This window comes from Plectrocnemia conspersa, unplaced genomic scaffold (genome assembly GCF_051122295.1).
Source record: "Plectrocnemia conspersa isolate PC_06_02 unplaced genomic scaffold, ASM5112229v1 ptg000012l, whole genome shotgun sequence".
NCBI classification, from domain to species: Eukaryota; Metazoa; Arthropoda; class Insecta; order Trichoptera; family Polycentropodidae; genus Plectrocnemia; species Plectrocnemia conspersa.
In genome coordinates, this window is record NW_028277176.1 from 10,735,244 (window position 1) to 10,755,217 (window position 19,974).

The window sequence follows — 19,974 nt, forward strand, 5'->3', positions numbered from 1 at the left end:
TATAAATTTAAATAATTATAATTACATAAATAAGATGGGATATAATAAATATAAACATGTTTATTTGACATATATTAAAAAAAAATTAATTATGTATATAATCTATTTTTCTGATATTATACATATTGGTTATTTTTAATGGTTCCTATATGCAATTTTTTTTAATATAAAATTTAATTATACATGTTAACAGGAAATTAAATAATAAGTAGATAAATTAGCTTAATTAGCAACTATTTCGATAGCAAGAATTTAATTTAACATAAAATGTTTACTTTAAATTAAATTAAATTAAAAATGTATTCTAGATTTGTGGGCAATATTAAAATTAAAATTCTACATGAACAAAAAATGTCTTAAATTTAATTTTTATTGAATTTATCGTTTTTTATGTTTCATACATATAACAATATTATATATAAAAATTATATAAATTAGATTTTTATGGTTGTTCTAAGAATATGTTACCTAAACCGCACAATAACGCCCCTTAAACCCTAATATAATGACTCATGACTTATGAATAGACAAATTACTGATTCATGCAAAAATCAAAATCATTTTATCTCAAATGATATATTTTAAAATTATTTTTAATACACAAAAAAATATTTTAATACGAAATATGTAAAATAATAAAATATAATATTGTCATTAATTTTTCTTAATAATATAGTAATTTTTACATATTTTAATTATGTGATTTATATATTTAGAAGCAACGTTTTCAAAACACCTATTTTATATATTTTGATTTTTAATTAACGGTGTTTTAAAATAATATTGTTTTACCAAATAACTGTTGTACTCATAACGTTTCTCAATTTAAACTAAAGTAAATTAAATACATCTATTCTCTACGAGATGAAAATAAAGTATAGAAAATCATAAGATTTTTTAAAATTTATTGTATATATTAGGACGTTTTTACGTTGTGTTCAGGTTTTTTTCTGATAAAAATGATGTATAAATTGAAATATTATATTTTCAGTTAATACATTTACCAACGAAATGCCACTAATTTTCTGCTAATATTCTACATAAATTGACTTAGAGGGAGTCGCCGTTCCTTCTACGGTAGAAAGGACTTGTCACTGTTAAAACGCCATCTTTACAGGAGAAGGCAACACCGTAATTAAATCTAGTAAAGTAGGCCTCATAAGTCTTATGCAGATAACTTATCTAAAATCTTATCTAGGGAGATTAGCATTACAAACATTGAAAGATGTAGGAGAAGGTAACTCCAAGATTATTGAGAGCAACAGCACTAATCAATACTGTCCCAATGCTGAAGATAATCAACATCGATAAAGATTAAAAACAAACATTCACAGTCGGAGTTGTATTAACAGGAACTATAAAGGTAATGCTGTGAAACTGCGGTACGGAAAACAAGGGGAAACCACCGTACTAATCTTCCGAAAACAACCACCGTATGTGGTCTGGTGGCCAACGTCTGGAAGCAGACATGACACCAGAAGAAGAAATTCTACATAATACTGCTTTAAATAATTACACATTAACCCATTCACGCGCTCATAAATATGATGATGAAGTTTTTAAAATACATTAAAAAACATATAAGTTTAAAAAAAAATTGTAAAATTCTTAGAAACACTGCTTATTATTTATTAAAATTGTATTATTATCTACAAATAATATTTTAAAAGCGAATTAAAAACTAATTAAAACCAATTTAGTTATCAATAATAATAACATTTGATACATTAAAACTAATTTTATAAAATAAACTTTAAATTTAATGCATTCTACAATATATTTATTTACATGTGTTTATGAAATCTTATTTTACATATTAAACATGTTACACGTTACTAAAAGTAATTCTCTCATAAATTTATTAATCATGTGAAAGTCTGGATATATTTTTAAACACGTGTTTTATACTTTAATGTATATATAGTGCGTGTCGGAATTTAGAGCTCCATTTCCTACGACATTAATCGTGTGAATAATGATAAAATATGGTAATTTTATTATAATTCCGCTGGAAACGTACAAACGAAAAATTAACAAAAAATATTTCGCGCATGTTAGCAGAGGTATTTATTTGTATAAAATAACTGTGCAATGTAACGTTAAAATATGAGAGTTAAATATGTAATAAATGTAGCATTACATGAAAAAATATGTCGAATAAATCACATTTTAAATAATGAAAGCATCCGTTCTTATCTCGAACATTGTTCTCGGCATTTGTTACACGAAATGTGAAAAACGAGATGAAGTTGTTAAGTAAGATAATATTAACGAGAGCGAGTTGTTAAAGCAAGAAAATAAAACTTTAAATGTGAAGGTTTTCAATATTTAATTTAGAAATTTCGCGATTCTGAAGAAAGTTTAAAACAAGAATGTTTAATGTGTAATCAAATATGCATCAGGTGAATTACTTATTATTCATAAGGAATACTATTACATCACTTTATATTCCTTATAAATCTACCTTTAACTTGACAGTCGTTAACTAAAGACGTTGCAAATAGATTCACAAATTTTATTTTGATTGAAAATTTCATTCTACATCAGTTTATCTAAAAAAAATCTGAACATTCTCATGTCACTTTATCAAAAGACCTCTAATGCTAACGGTTAGTGTCCCTTTGTTCTTCGTTGTTAGTGTGCATGTTTGTATGTGTGTACATCGTAAAATTAAGTATATCCACACAATATCGGCAGTGGTTAAAGATTGAAATTTATTACCTTGTAAGTTCCGAGGTTCTCCACAACACACGGCAGATTAGCATCTCTTCCCAGAGCTACTGTTACGTTCGGGATTGGCTCGGCGAACCGAGGGTCCTCGGTAAGTACTGAAATTTATAATAAAAGCATGTTATTAAAATATCTCACCGATCCGAAAATGTGCAATAAAGATCGCTTTATTGTTACTTATTGCATAAACAAACCCGTGTACCACGTCGGCGATAAAATAAAATAGAATTTGCCTACAGGAACACACGTGGGAGTAAACATATTTTCAATACGACGTCATATAACGAATATTAAAGTAGAGGCAATAGAAACATTTTGAATATTTTATAATAATAAGTAGCTTAAAAAAAACATTTTATTTTATCTACTTTTATATTACAAAGAATATTAGCATATATTTACTTGATAAAAAAAAAGTTTATCATAAATCCAAAGGTTGAAAAATTTAAATGGTCAATGTTAAAGGATATTCGAAACATACATATATGTACTTTAAATAAATAACACAGTATTTTTATTTAACTCTTGTGTGAGAAATTAGGAATTGTAATTTTCTGTTCAACATTTTACCATTAGATAAAATAATTTAGAGTCAAATATAAATGTAAAATTTATGAGCGTCTTATATTATTTATACTGAAGAGCAGTTGATGCATTAATAAACAAAATAAAAATAAATGTTGACATTTTAAATTTCAACACAAAACACGCCACTTTATCTGGCGAAGAGCACATAAAAAGGTGTCAATGGGAACGTCCGGCCAAGGTCAAAAACTTGGCGAATATTAGCTTGCTACGGTGCTGACCTGCTATGTTTTGTCTTGATGTCGGAGTTATTTTTAGCCTTTGGCTTAAAATAACTCCGACATCAAGACAAAAAAAAACAAAGTGCGCTATTCTCTATGCTCTTGTTAATAACCCAAGATCAATGTGTTTAGCGTGGCTTTTTTAAAATATATATATATATGATATTTTTTATGGGCTGGAAAAATCATTATTAAAAAAATTTAAATATTTTAAATGTACGACCTAGCTCAATTTTAATTAATTAATTTTATTTTTTTGACACTTATCGAGATACAATTATGATGATCAATCGGAAATATATTTATACAAAAATCACTAATTCCGATCTTCCAGACACAATAGAAATTAAAAAGCGCTAAGGTTTTTATATGGTTCGAACCCAGGTCTTTCAAGTCAATAGTTAGCGACTTATACCACTCGGCTATCGTGTTAACTTATAACTGTTACTATTTCTAGTGCTTGGCATAAAGAAGAGGTTTCTAATAAGCACTTAGAATCGTGTAAGAAGACAACAATTTATATTTTTTCAGAAAGTCTAACCACGGTTTCTTCTCTCTATTTAAAAACAAAATTAAAAATACATATGTATGTGAAATGGTAATCGGTCATTACACGTGATTTATTATAAAATTTACGAGTGAATGAGTAGGGCAGACATGTTTTGTTTTTTTCATAAATGTGTATTAGGTTCGCGATTTTAGTTTATTATTGCTGTTGTTTCTAATATTCACATACTTGTTGATTATATTATATTTATTTTATGTGATTTTTGTTGATTTACAATACTGACCCAAAAATAACGTCAAAGCGACTGCAAGATCATCTTATAAAACCCCAAGCTTGGATATTTATATAGTGAATCCGAAATAATGAAACTAAATCAAACTATATTAGATTTAAATTAAACAATGAAACTTGTTCTCTGGTACATCTATAAATTAAATGAGTACCAAAAAAGAACTCCACCAAATTTCTTGAAGTTAAATCTGACCTGGAAAACTCATATTTGGAACAAAGGGTAACATCTGGGATTTTAACCTCGCAGGCTGGACTGGCTCAAAAAAAAAATGATAATAAATAACTCATATCATTAAACTTAGATTTGGGGTGTGACTTCCATACCTTCTATCAATATTCTTTAAAAATTACAAAATAAATTCCTCATGTTAATGACAGGTGTTTCTTGATTTATGCCTTTTCCTAACAAGTATATACTAAGTAACTGCAATTGTGTCAGCGTACAATTGCAGTTAAAAAGATAAATGAACAATATTTGGACAGATTAAAAACTCACCCTAACATACTGCAAGTAATATGCTAAAATACAATGTTACAACTAAACGTGTAAATATGATAAAACTAATTAATAAATTTAATTAACATAAGCAATATTATGACCAGAAACAAAAAACCTATAGTAAGATATTAAATTATAATAAGAGACAATACTATAGTTTTAATAAAAATATTTAAAAGAAGCTTCCAGTGGAAGACTTCTTACATGTTATTTTTATTTTGCCTTTCCTAATTGGCTAGTTGGTGGGAAAATATATTTTATTAATAAGTTATTGTTTAAGTAGAAAAACTGAATTTTAATAATATTAAAAAACATATTAGATATTTTCAATAAAAATATCAATCACGTTCTCAAGGTAAAAAAATACCATATTTTTATTTAAATTCGTACAAAAATGATTTTGTATGAAAATGTACATATATATATAAATATCGATTTTGTAATAAGAATAAATTAGCATATACATTTACATAAAAATCAAACCATTTAGGACTCATTTGACATATTTCTAAGGGGCGATTCAAAAAATGTTTCGGTAAGAGTTGGTTTGATATATGGGTAATAATAAATTGTATAGATTTGGGTATTTTTAGGACTTTAATGTGTATAAATATACATTTTATTTAATTTTTTTGCAATAAAAATATCTTTAAAATATAAATAAATTTGAAACAATATTTTTACTACGTATCGTATAATTTTTATTAAAAATAAAAATGTTTTACTGTAACATGGTTTACAATATCATTTTAAATATGACCATATCTATTTATTAAAAAAAAAATATATTTCTGTTCTACCTATTAAAAATATTACTTACGAATATATTCTTGTTAAAACAGCTAATTGTTACTTAAAAATTTTTAACATTTTTTATTCTAATTTTATTGTTAATGAGTTAATTACATATTTAAAGTTATTAAATATTCTAAAATTTAATAAAATCCTGTTAGTTATAAATAAACTAGAGTTTATAAATATGTATTAGAATATAATCTATCTATAAAATTAATCTTTTTAATAAGAATTATATTTTTTTTAATACATCTTAATGTGATTATATAAATAATGAGTTAGTCGTAATAGTTTTTAAATTTAGTTTTATATTTAAAGGGTGTTTGTCATTTATATCATATTTTCAAATAAATTGGATTGTACTGTATCCTATCTCTTTGACGCGTTATTATATAATGCAAATTTCACTTAATGTTGTCTCGTAGTATCTTAAGAGTTCATTATGCCAAAATTTATTAATATATGCGTTCGGTTCAATGTCGAAATTGATACAAATCGTCAAAGCGTAAGCAGCCAGATTTGCAAGGCTAGTCGGCATTATTCAATATTCTAAAGATGATACATGGAGTACCGAATGGGGTTTGATACATAATTTAATGCTTATGGATTAGAAACGCCATATTGCGGGCACACACCAATAACTTATGGTTATCATTATTCATTGCAGTCGCTTCGAATTTAATGTAACGTTATGGCATATTTCATTTCGATACTTATAAGTATACAATAAATGTATTGATCAGTCAGAAGAGCTTTCTTTGTGTGACAAACATTAATCAAATCACGACACGATGGGGAAAGGGAAGTGATGGTTTTTAAATATTATGTTTGATCGGTAAATACACACAGAATTTTTTTATAGAAATAATAAAAAAAGTGTATATTATGATTTTTAAGGTATGTTATAGTTTGATTTTGCTACATTTTACATTTATTGCTCGCGTAAATTATTGTTGCTACAGGTTATGTATTTATTTTTAATTAAAAAAATTAAAAATTAAAACATTTTTTCAGTAATAATATTAACAAATATGATCAATTAGGTAATCCATATAAAATATGAGTTGGTAACCATATGACCGTTTTCAAAATATTTTGACAGTTGTGAGTGATTAAAATTTGATAATTGGTTAAATCTGACGCTTTTGATGTATAATAATTATTTGGGGTGTTTATAATTACATAATAAACGTTTATAAAAACAAAAACTAATATTTTTGTTTTTTTATTTATTTTCATATCACTCGGTGATGTTAATATTATTCGCAAGAGCGTAAGAATACAAAATTACTTTTCGTAGAATTTCTAGCAACTTACTGCGCGCAATATAAAATATCGTTGGATATAATATTTTGAATTTAAGCTAGCTGCATTTTATTAAGATTACATTGAAAAAAAATTCTATTAATTCTTAAGCAAGGTTCAACAAGGTGTACACCATACGAACTAATTGTTCTTAATAATTTGTTTAGTTATTCGTCGAAGCTGCTCGCATGGAGCGTATAAAAGGGCTTTAAAATACTCAGACACTTATTTATTTCAAGATGCATCAACATTAGCTTTTTAAAGACTTTGGACTCGACGATCTGTTACACCACTTTGAACTTGGCCATACCGACATCTAAACATATGTATAGATAATTACTAATTAAATGAAATATATACCAGACAAATTCACTGCGTGTCTTTGAGCTTAAAAACCGAAAACTGTATATGATTTTATTACAGAAACTAGTCTTAGCGTAAAGTAGCCATAAATAATAACTAAAATAAAAAGTATCTAAATGTAAAAAAGATTGTTTAAAAGCACAGAATATCCATAAACAGACATACGGATAATTGGTATTAAATGTCAGCAAATTTACTAAAAATTTATCCTGTTTGTTTATTATATTTAAAAAAATAAAAATACGACAATAGTTTCTACATCTTCATTCAATTTCTTGAAAGAAAATGTTTCAACTCTCAAATTTTAGATTTAAAAAAAAATCATAAGCATGTAAAAACATTCAACAATATAATACAGCACAAACTTAGCAATGAAGCATTTTGTTCTACTTTGAAGGAATTGACAGTATTTTTTAGTTATTTTTTAATTACCAATTAACACTATATTTACGGGCATAAACCCGTCAATATGACGGGTGTCATTAAAAATAGTATATAGTGACAAGATTTCTTAAAATAAAAATGGTGCTAATATATTTGCATTGTTCAAAAAATTTAGAAAAAATATTGTCTGATACAAATCAAATCATATACCAGTTAATTTGACAGGTTCCATAAATTTAGTGTTAATGAAAATAAAATAATGTAATAAATCTGTTAACAGTCAATATCGGTAACACCGGTATTGACTGTTCTCTGGGTAATACTGGTATTTAAAATCTCAGTAAGAATGTCGCCATTCTAAGAAAATTGAGTATTAAAAAAAGTCTTTTAATAACTGTATGAAGCTATTTTTATTTGACACGTCGCAGGAAGAGACAACAGCCTAGAGAGACTGGTAGTTGTCGGCAGCGTGGAAGGAAGAAGAGGTAGGGGAACATCCCCAATGTGCTGCTCTGACTAAATAAAAACACAAATGGGCTCTTCAATGTTCAAACATTCCGGGTAAAGAAATCAAGGGTAAACTGAAGGAGCATTTTGCACGAGATTGGAACACATCAGGATGGTTACAATCCTCAGTAGTGCGTGAGTGATTTAAAAAAAATATGCTTTAACCCTATAAGTCAGAGACTTTATTTTGTATTTGAATAAGATTTAACATACATATTTTCAGTAAAGAAACTACGTATATAGATTTTAAAGATGTCATAAAAAATCTTATGTTGAAGTCACTGTTAGCAAGTAATATATTTTTAAAGAACATACTACATAGATTTAATGTAAGTGAATATCTTGAATTTGACTATTCCTAAAAAGGAATGATGGCACAAAACATAAATTTAATAAAAACCATGACGTATACATACATATTTTTCCTAAACGGAACTAAAAATAAGTTATTCTTAGATATTTTGGTTGTCAATTATTCCAGATATGCAATCACATATTTATAATCATTGTAAAATGTCGTCTATTAGATAACATCCAAGAAACTACCCATATGTATATATCAGAACGAAACGATCTAGGTGATTTTTTTTGCTGCAATAATGGTTTTAATTTATTTTGCTGTAACCAAGCTTCTTCAGTTAAATAACCGACTGCATCACAATCATTGTCACGCGATCGTCATAAAAAATAGTATTCCCAAATATCAATAGATAAAAAATACGTTTTATTAGCATTTCAATCTTTATACGTACTTAGTATATATACATGTAGTCAAATCTTACGTATATGTGTATTAAATCAAAAGCAATGATAATGTTAAGGTATTATAAAAAAAATACTCACTTTTCGGTCTCGGAGCCCATTGACGGGTATTCAAAATTTGAAGATTTCCTTACGAAGATTGTTTTATGATGGTTTATCCAGTTTAATCAATGTATTCTTCTAATCCTCAACACATTATGTATATATTTAATTTTTATGGTTATAACACACCTAGTTAATTTGCAATCCGATTATTTATATTCATTCAAATCGAACAAAACAAATGACGAATTAATGAAAATTATTGTTGCGTAGCAAAATTTTATTTATAAATAATAATTATTCAAAACTGTTGTCATGTTGATGTCGGCCATTTTGTTTTATATTTAAATGCTTGCTTTTTTTTGGTCGAAACAACCGAATGCGGCTGCTCGAAAATCAATCGGAGTAAATTCAATTTGTATTTTTATTATTATATTTAAATAAATTTCCTTTGTCTTTTAACAACGTAAATGACGATATTTGTTATTTTTTGACATGTTGCTTGAGGAGACAATAATCTGAAGAGAATGGTGGTCATCGGCAGCGTGGAGTGAAGAAGAGGGAGAAGAAGTCCCCAAATGCTGGTCGGACTAAATAAAAACACAAATGGGCTCTTTAATGGGTATTTTATCATCACGTTGTTTCAGAAAAACATGATTTCTATTGACGTAAAAAATATTTTGCACATTAAAAAATAATGGTAGCTAGTTAGCGTTCGTCAATAATTATCATTTTCGAATCAAAATTTGACATTTTTGTTTGTTCCATTTTAGTGCCACCTTCATCCTGGATCTCGTGCATATACAACTGCTGCATCTGCTGCCTATCGATTTGATGTAGAGGAACGGAATCTGGATGCTTGAAAATATGTTACACAGCAAACTACGGGTACAATATATTTTGAACATTAACCTACTCAGGTTTTTTAAGGGTTCGAAAATAACTCAGAAGGGAGGGGTTAGGTTTGTTGAGAGTTTGGATGCGTAGGACTCCGCGATGAATATTAATGTGAGCCGCGTCGTTAAAAAATAGTACAACCATTTGTTTGGCCCGTACTCAGCAGTTACTCAAAGTCTCCGGTTGCTATCTTCCCGTTTATCATTTTCATTATCCCGGTCCCCGTCGCGGCCGCGGCGTGCGGTGCACATAAATCAGACACGAGCAGCCGGGATTTGGCCGCTTTTGTTTGACGTTGTTGTGTGATACAATATTGGGGCACGGGCCAAGTGCCCCCCTGGCGGCTTGTGATGTTTGATCGGAGAAGTGCCTAGCCTTCGCACCTGAGAGTGAAGTGTATCTAGTTAATAATCTCGACGTGCTATATATGTCTGCATGATTTACAATAATTGGAGGAGCACCTTGGCTACTTTTACTCTTACATGGTGTAAGTCTTCAACTGAAGGTTTGATACAATTTTAAATTAAGTATCAATAAATTAATATAAGCAAAGATATAACTAAAAAAAACATTAAAAAAAAAACAAAATAAAATGATAGACTGTGACATCGTTAGTCAGTAATTTTTCCTCGGCGGCAGTCCAACGTAGACGTCCTCTTTATATCCTTGTTACATGTAATATATGTCTCATTGCCATCATCATTGCACATTCACTAAAGCTATCATTGTCAAAATTAATCTTGGACGCCCATCATCTGCCATCCGCCTTGACAATTTGCATAACAACAATAATCCCCAGCGTTTAATTCCACTGTGCGTTCATATTATTATTGCTTAAACTTGTACAGTTAATACAGTCATTGGTTCGTTATTGCTTAGTACGAGAGAGTGAAAAAGTGAAAGAGAGGGAGAGAGCTATAATAGGGGAATCTCTGCGCGCTTTTCAAATACAATTTGACACGAAAACAGGCAAATATAAGGGGGCAGATTAATTAACGCGCAAGTGTCAATTTTAAATATTTACTTCTTGTTGTTATATATATTTGTATATATATAAATGTATCTATGTAGATAAAGACAAAAAAGTTGTTGAAAAACATAAGGGGGCAAATTCTTCAATCTGTACGTTGATAAATACAAATTTAATTAGTTACGTCACACGCCAAAAACGGTTGTTGTTGAGTTTGCGCGAACGCGGGATAAAACTAACTTAATTATTTTGGAGTTTCGAGTATTGTTACACTGCTGTAAAAGCGAATAATTGAAATCGTGTTTTGGTAAACCAATTTGTAAGGGAGGTTGTGTTTGGGTGTGCGAAAAATTTTAAGGCGCTCGGTTATGTGAGAAAAAAGTCAGTGTAGAACTAGGAAAGCTTTATAAAGTGAGTCTGTATCGTCGAGGATCGCTAAACTATCATTGTAGAGTTGTGTAGCTTGATAATTTTTTTACAACACTATTGAGCGCTCTGCTATTTTTTCAAATGTTCTAGGATAAATTCCATTTTGCCAATTTTTTTCCACGATATATAGTTGTTTTATAAAAATAACTACCTTTTGTATGTAATGACTAGTTATTTAATGGTTAAAAGAAAAATATCGTTGCACTTGATATCTTGTATAGGAATCGTTAGATTGTATTAAGAACGATTCTAAGAAAATGTATAGCCCGCAAATCACCGCCAGCAATTAATCGCTAGTATTTTATCGCTGCTTTAATCAATCGCTTAAACAATTTATAGCCTAAAAATAATTACATAATTAAAAATAGTTACATAATTTTTGAATAGTACTGAATAGTACGAAAATAAAAATATAGGTGTATAGAAATATTATTATAATGGATAGATAATATATTTTAATTAAAAATATTGTAAAGTATCCACTATTTAAACAATAATTTAATACTGAATAACATAATATAACAACAAGTTAATTTTATACTGAGCTAATTCAAATTTCTGAACTATGATAAAACAGGCCCTAAGTTCTTAAAATATAGGTTACTTATGTTTCGGTTATGTATTTATAGAAAATGTATACTTAAAATATAACCTTTATTTTTAGCTGCACTTAATTTTAAAATTAACACCTATAAGAAAACAACTTAAAATAAGCCATAAATTTATATAAATTATATGTATTGCCTGGCAATAAAATATTATAGCGACCATTGGTAGGCTATGAATTGTTTAATCGAAAATTAAAGTAGCGGTAAAACGTTTTCGATTAATTGCTGGCGGTGAATTGTAGGTGATAAATTTTTCAGACAATTAAAAACATCGTTTGTAATATGTTATTAGTGGCAATAAATACAGTATTTTAGCAAAGGATAAGTAATGATTTAAAAAGTTCGAGTAGTTTATATGTTACAGTAAATGTATATTACAAATAAAATATAATTTTAATGTAGTCATATAGGAATATATTTTCACTAGTATATGTATGTGTATATATATATTTCTAATAGTAAAAAAAATATTTATTTGACAGGTGTTAGAGAAATTATATGTTGCTCTAAACTGCCATTTGACATGCGTAAAACATGTAAAATAAGCGATAAAAATGCCGGTCCTAAACTGACAGTTGTAAGCGACACTTGTTAAATCCTGTAGGATACCATCGTATTTCTTTTAAAAAAGTAGTTGTAGGATGACACAAAAAATGTTTTGAACTTACGTGTACTAGATCATTAATACAATTTCACTCATATTGACTAGTGAAATTATAAATCTATTTTTTTGATATAATTTATCTGGCCTAATTAGTGAAATTATATTTTATATAAAATATTACTTCCCTCAAAAATACACATTCACTATAACAGTGAAAGATACAAATGGACGATACAAATGGACGTTTCGCAACTGTCAAATTAAGTTTGATAGATATTGTATAGCAGATATTGTTCATCAGCTCATTAGTTAAAATAAATGTTTACTTTTAGATATCAGTGAAATATAATTTAACTTTACAAAAAAATACACTTTTAGTGTAACACGTAAACACAAAAACCTTAACCTTTATTATTTTAACTGGCAATACAAATAATGAGTATTAGAAAAATCATTAAATCAATTAATATATTAATAGGCGTATTTAATGATAAACATTGGATTTTTACCTGTTTTTTTACAAAAATAGACAAAGAAAATGTTTCAAAAATAAAACAAGTTCTGATAATACAAATAAAACAACTAAAAAAGATTTCTTTTTAATTTTTTTCCCAAAATACATTCTTTACTGCAAATATGTCAATAAATATATTATTATCACTAAAACATAATAAAGTATACAGTTAGTTTAGTTTAGTTTGGTAAAAAAAAAATACATCTACCTAAAATATCCCGAATTATTTTTTTTAATAATATACACAAAAATATAAAATTAATAATATTTATAACGACAACTTTTTAATAAATAAATTAAGAAGTGAAAATAAGGTTTACATTACAAGCTTTGTGTCTTCAATATAGGTTAAAATTAAAATTCCTATAAGGATATAAATGTTTTATTATAACCTTTGTTAATGTTAAATATAAAAAATCTTTTTATTAATATTGTGTTGTGACTGTCTTTTTTCAAGTTGCAATTTGAAGAGCAGCATATTATGTTTGTGTATTTATACATATTATGTAGACATTGGTTCACTTTTCTATTGGAGAGAAATCGATCATTCACCTTTAGTCCTACATTGAATATGCGTCTTAGTCCAACCATATTGGAATATCGGAAAAAATAGACGTTTTTGGATTACAGTTATATTGAACTAAACCTTGGTCATTGCTTTATTGATTCTGCATTTTCCTTGAGTTCAAATCAACCATGATAAATCTTAATAACAAAATATTTTTTTTTTAAAACACTTCACTTTGTTAAATTTTAATATATTCATATAATTATTAAAGTCAACAATCATATGAACCTAAATTTAAAAAAAAACTATTTTTATACTTCTAATTTGTTTGTCTTCTAACTATTTTAGTCATGTATATGACTAAAACATAGCTTTTTTAATTCTCTATTATTTATTTTTATGAATGAAAGCACTTTTATAGTAATATTGTTTACTCTCACTATTTCAAACGATATAAAATATTTATTAGAGCTCTCGAGATAGCAAAACTGCTGTATTTTATTTACTCTTCCACATTATTAAATCTCATGTTGTAAATTGTTTTAAAACGCTAGAATCTGCATTTTTTGGAAAATCTCAGTAAATTTATTTTCAGAATTAAAATTAAAACCCTTACTAATCAACATTTTAATAAAGCAACAAAAATACTAGGAGTTGTATTAATATATGCGAGGCACAAAAATATACATATGAAATATTTTCGTTTGTAGATGTATGGATATTTTAACTGTTTTTTGTGTTAAAATATAAATATAAATGAAATATATAAATATAAATGAAAATTTATCATTTTACAAATATTAACAAAAATAACATATTAGTGTAGGAGGCTGATTTATTTGGTTACATTTGGTTTATATAAAAACAGGAATTAAGTCCGGTTTTGTAGAGCAACTACTTCTCAAAACTATAGTTTATGTCTTAATGTCGATTTCGTTTATGGTTAAAACGGATAATCAGCTAGATTGTGAGGTCAGATTGTCTTAATTGCGATCGGGAGCCAAATATGATTTGTTAAAAATATTCTGCAAAAGCATCAGCAATATCTTTATAGCCATCGAAAGATTTTACATGGCGATGGATCACTGTCATATTAGAATCCCCGATATCTTTAGTTGTTTTAAAAAAACTAGTATCTTATTTATTAATAGTAGTCTCTATCAAACATGCTTAAAAAGTTATTTTATTAAATAAATTATATTAAAGAAGCTTAAAAAATGTATAATGTACTACTTAATGTGAGTTAAAACAACAGTATACTATAATTGTTATAAGTCCTGATTTAATTTATTTTAAAGTATCTTATCATATTTAATTTTTTTAATTTAAAAAAAGTTTGCCACTTTATTATTATTATATTTATTTCTGAGCACGCGAGCGTTTAATAATTTGTTATTCTTGCTATGTTTTTTTTTATTTCAATTACTTTTTATATATATAAGGATAAGTTTAAAAAATACATATAATAAAATAGACAACGTTTTACTGATTCACGTAGTATTTTAATAATAAGTATACTTTCTATGTATTCAAAAAATTATTGAATATAGATAGAAGATATTTTAATATAAATGCAAAATCTTTTCTATTCATGAGCAATATCTGATCAGCCATTTTACCTCTAGCGAAGCTTAAAACTTTAACGAATTCGAACGAATCCTGGTTATAAATTTTAATTATTAAAAGTCAAGTTTTCCTTTAACACCTTTTTAAAACTCCGAGAGAGGTGAACGTAGTTCTAATGTAAATTTTAGATTGCACATACCTAAGCACGTGTATGTGTACAATCGTGTATGTACATGAACAGAACTTCCAAGTGCAACGTGCAAGCAGTAGACCAAGGCTTAAGGGAAACGTTTCGAACTTTACTTTCCTCAGATGAAAGCGGGATAAACTCAAGTCGCCGGCTAAGAAAACGGACTCTCTCGAGACTTCGCTTAAATCTTTCACGTCAAAGGTCAGGAGTTATTTAAGAAAATAAAAATGGAGACAGATGAAGCAGCTCGCTCAAAAGCGAATTCCCCATATGAGCTAGCGGACATATGAATAATTTATTAACTGGCATCAAAAATGCACGTTCGATCTTTGAAACGATGCAATAAAGAAAATACCACATGTCAACTGTCATTTTGCTGCAAAAAATGTTTTATTTATTTATTTACTCCAATCTACTCTGATATTTTGAAGTAGTATCGTCTTATGCCCTACTTTAATTGTGCTTTTTATAGTATACATTATGCATATGTAAATTGATCATATATATATATATATATATATATATATATATATATATATATATATATATATATATATATATATATATATATATATATATATATATATATATATATATATATATATATATATATATATATATATATATATATATATATATATATATATATATATATATATATATATATCAATATTTTGTTACGTCATGAACATACATTAAAATCTCGTTCGATATCAGAGCAGTCAGGCATTAATATTTAATCTAAATTAAAAGCTTTTAATAAACTGCATTGCTCATTAGTAGTATACTAAGCTAAATTACATTTAGTAAAACATTAGCGAGGAATTTTAATATTTAACAAGCTAATATAAATATGTTTTTAATATAACCTGTGGCTGTCGCGTAAAACTTGTCCGAAAAATTCCGCTCTTTAATTGCGGTGCAGTCGCAAATGGAAAATATGTTTTTCTCGACGGAAAAAACTCAGCAGAAGTGTTTTTTCCGGAAGCGGCCGGGAAATATTCGTCGCTTTTTATTACGTTTTAATAGGAAACGCCTGAAAAATTGTGTGGCTCTGCGAAATGAATATTTTCGCCGTCCTGCCGTGACTTCCCACAATCCATCACTTTGTCGAGCCAGTGTTGTTATGCTAATTTGTTTAGTATAATGAAATATGAATGGATAGTTTTGTATTTAATGCTAATAAAAAATAAGCAGATATTAGGATTATTGACGAAAATTTATTTGCATTTAAAATTCACAATAGTTTTAATTTTTGAGAATTTATTATAAATTTATGGTAACAAATTGATACTAACCAAGTAATTTTTTAAGTATTTGTCAAATGAAAAGTAGCGTTTATTTCCGAGAAAATGGTTAAATCCGAGAATTATTATTTCTCGAGAAATAAGCATATTCTTTTTTGTTAAAAATTAAATTTGTACGAATATTTTTAAATAAAGTTGAAATGGCAGATCTGAGAAGCCGGAAAGTCTTCGCTGGAGTGTCGAGTTGAATTGTTATCAGCTGTGGTTTTGTGGATTAGCTTTGATCTATTGTGATTTATTCTAGTGATGAAGCTGGACAACACTTAAATATGTGTCTCGTGTTCATGCAGTGTCCTGGCTCGTCTCTGCTGCTGTGAATTCGTAGTGTCTCTTCTGGTACATCTCTGACAATGTTAAAAAATGTGACATGCTGACTTAAAAAAATTCGAAATGTTCACAAACTAATTGTATCGCTTTTTGAACACACCTAAGAAATGTGTTTACGTCTTTAAAAAACAAATGATCGATAACCAAAAAGTAGGACAGGTTAGAGTGTATGATATAGCAAGCATCCTTTCCAAACAAAGTGTAGTAAATTAAAATAGAAAATCACCTCTTTAAAAGTATGCCATTTAACAAACTTTTTATTGTTTTTGAAAAATTCTTTCATATATCCTGTAAAGCAGTTTTTTATCATTAGCTTTAAAACGAAATTAAATTACTGTGATATATTTGATCAGTTTCACTAATTTTTTTTATTTTTTTGCACTTGTATTTCTGTTCTAAAATAATTTTGTTTTTCTCCAACAGGTGATGCATTGCATATAATATTGCAAAAATAAACTCTGATCATCACATGAGCATATTATGACTGCTGTAAATTTATGCTGGTAAACTCAGATTACAACACTGATGAAAAATGGTTAATTTATGCGGTAAATATATTTATTTAAAAACACATTAAGATTTAAAAAGTACGCTGATTAAGCAAATCGTAAAAGCATTTATACACAACAAATATATTTTTTGATTTATATTTAATATTTTCTTTATATATATATCAATACATTTGTAAAGCTTTTCGATACCAACGTCATGATAACATTTTTTCTGCATGCAAAGATCATGGACCATTTTTAACATTTTAAATAGTTTAGCAAACGTTTATTGAACGTTAAATGCAATTATTGTAAATTAATTTTTAAGTTATTCATAATCAATATATTATATATAATTATTATTTATTTTTATATTAAAATACTATCAAATGTAGCGAACTTATAAGTCTCAATTTTATACACCTTTCTTATATTTTATTTCTTTCTTATATCTTCTAACAACTATCAAGGTGATGAATCGGTCATTCGTCACTATTCTTCGTCGCCGACTGTCACCGACTATTGAGTACACATTCTGTGGGCCGTGATGAATACATATTTTCCACGATGAGATTGGAAATCGATTTCCAATGTTTGGTAACGGCCTTTTGTCCCGCGGCAAAACGGGGCCTCAAACAAAACAGGACACGGTATACTTAGGTTCGTAGGTATAGCCATAAAGGGCGATTATCGGCGGCGATTGTGTTCTTTCCGTCGCATTTGGTCACTGGAATTGTGCGGATAGAGAAGAGTAAGGGTGAAATTTACGAAATGGTTGGAAAAGAGAATTATTCCGCAAATTCCAACCCACTTGTTTGAAATCGATGAGATTGAAATGATAAGGAATAAAATAATATAAACGTCAAGTGAAAGAACAACTAATTCGTTTTTCAAGAAAAAATATTTTTTAGACATTTGAGTACTGACTTGAAATACTCGAAAAAAATGTATTTGTTCTGATTTTTTACTTCTTTCGTTCCACACTAATTCTACACCTCAACCAAATTGAACAATCTAGTAACACATTTCAATATTATCTTTGAGAGGTATTGCTATTATTATTAATATTTGTTAATAATATATAAATATATAAGTATCTTTATATTTTATACATACATACATAACAAACTAGTATTTTTATAAAAACTTAATTTTTTCAGGTATCATCAATTTTTCATCACTCCTGCGTTATCAGGAATAACATATGGCATTGTGAAGAATAAATGACCGTTTAGGTATGTTGGACCTTTGGCAGCCGTGACCGACTAGGGAAAAATTCCAATTAAAACTTTGAAATTCAATCGCGTGTTTGTCGCTGCCACCCTTGGACGGTCGTCGTTTAATTTTGCATTTTTTATTTTATTTTATTATGTGAAAAAGTTGGTGATTAATTTTAATAATTTAATTACATTGTGTAAAGCGAGGAACGCTGTTAATTACAATAATTTTATATCACTTTACATTTTCTGTATAATTAAAAAATAATAATCTGTTTTTTGACATATATTTTATTTTATATGTGCATATAATATATGTTAATATGGGTTATATAATCATGAAATATATGTGACAAACACTATTTAAGTAAAGTACCACTCAATTGAGTGTCAAAGTTGAAGTATCGTATAAAAGGCCAATAGTCTGGATTTCTGGTAACATTAAAGTAAACTTTAGCAAACATTTTATTATGTAAAACAAGCAAAAAGTCAAGACATAGTTACATATTAAGCAATCATACTTAAGCCATTATTTATTATTCTTATTCTTCTAGTGCTTCTATTGAAAATGTTTGCAAATATCATGGGCCCTTTTCGCATTCCAAACAAAGATGTAGTATTGTTTTTAAATTAGTCGTTTATTTTATTGAGACACGACGTTTTCCTTTTACTAGGTTTTCATCGTACGGCGATTTCTCCCTAAGCAATAAGTTGTACGATTTTATATTTGGTATTTCTACATGAACAATATACGAGAGTATCCTTCTTTTAACTGTTTTGAAAGATTACTTTTATATGTTATAAAAGTAAGCTTAGCCCAAAGTAGGATAACATACACCCAAAATGGTTTGAATAGAGACTGGTAGTTTAGTTACTTGCAGTAAAAGTTTAGTTTGGAGTATTTTTCAGCAATAAAATATTTCTTGTTTCAATAATATTTTTTTTATTAAATTTAAAATATTCTCTATGAGCTTAATTATCTCATTATCTGTGTATTTTAAATACCTAATATATACGACCTAGCTCGATTTTAATTTAGTAATACGATATTCATCCGTAATGATGAGAAAAATCTAGATAAATCTACTCTGTGATGCTTGATTGAAATTATAATTCTATAATAATCGCTATTTTTGATCTTCTGGATACGATAAAAATAAAAATAATATTGAACTCGGCATGCTCAATTTAGTTTTCGTGAATATCATTCGACTATGCATATGTTATTGCAGTGCAATCAGGAATGCTATTCCTGTTATTGGTTGATAAGCAGTATAAAGTATATACAATTTAGTTCCTAAGACTGATTTTTTGTATGGAAAGGAATGATTCAAGTCTTTTAGGTAATACTTAT

General features: G+C 27.6%; 1 protein-coding gene across 2 annotated transcripts in view; it reads right to left on the minus strand.

Moving 5' to 3' along the window:
- The window catches only part of LOC148228183 (lachesin-like), a 174,390-nt gene that overhangs the window by 127,019 nt on the left and 27,397 nt on the right, over nucleotides 1–19,974 (minus strand). For both annotated transcript variants that reach the window (XM_088199670.1, XM_088199671.1), the window contains one exon: nucleotides 2,722–2,828. In XM_088199670.1, the coding sequence (XP_088055796.1) occupies nucleotides 2,722–2,828 (107 nt within the window). The remainder of the gene's footprint in view (nucleotides 1–2,721; nucleotides 2,829–19,974) is intronic.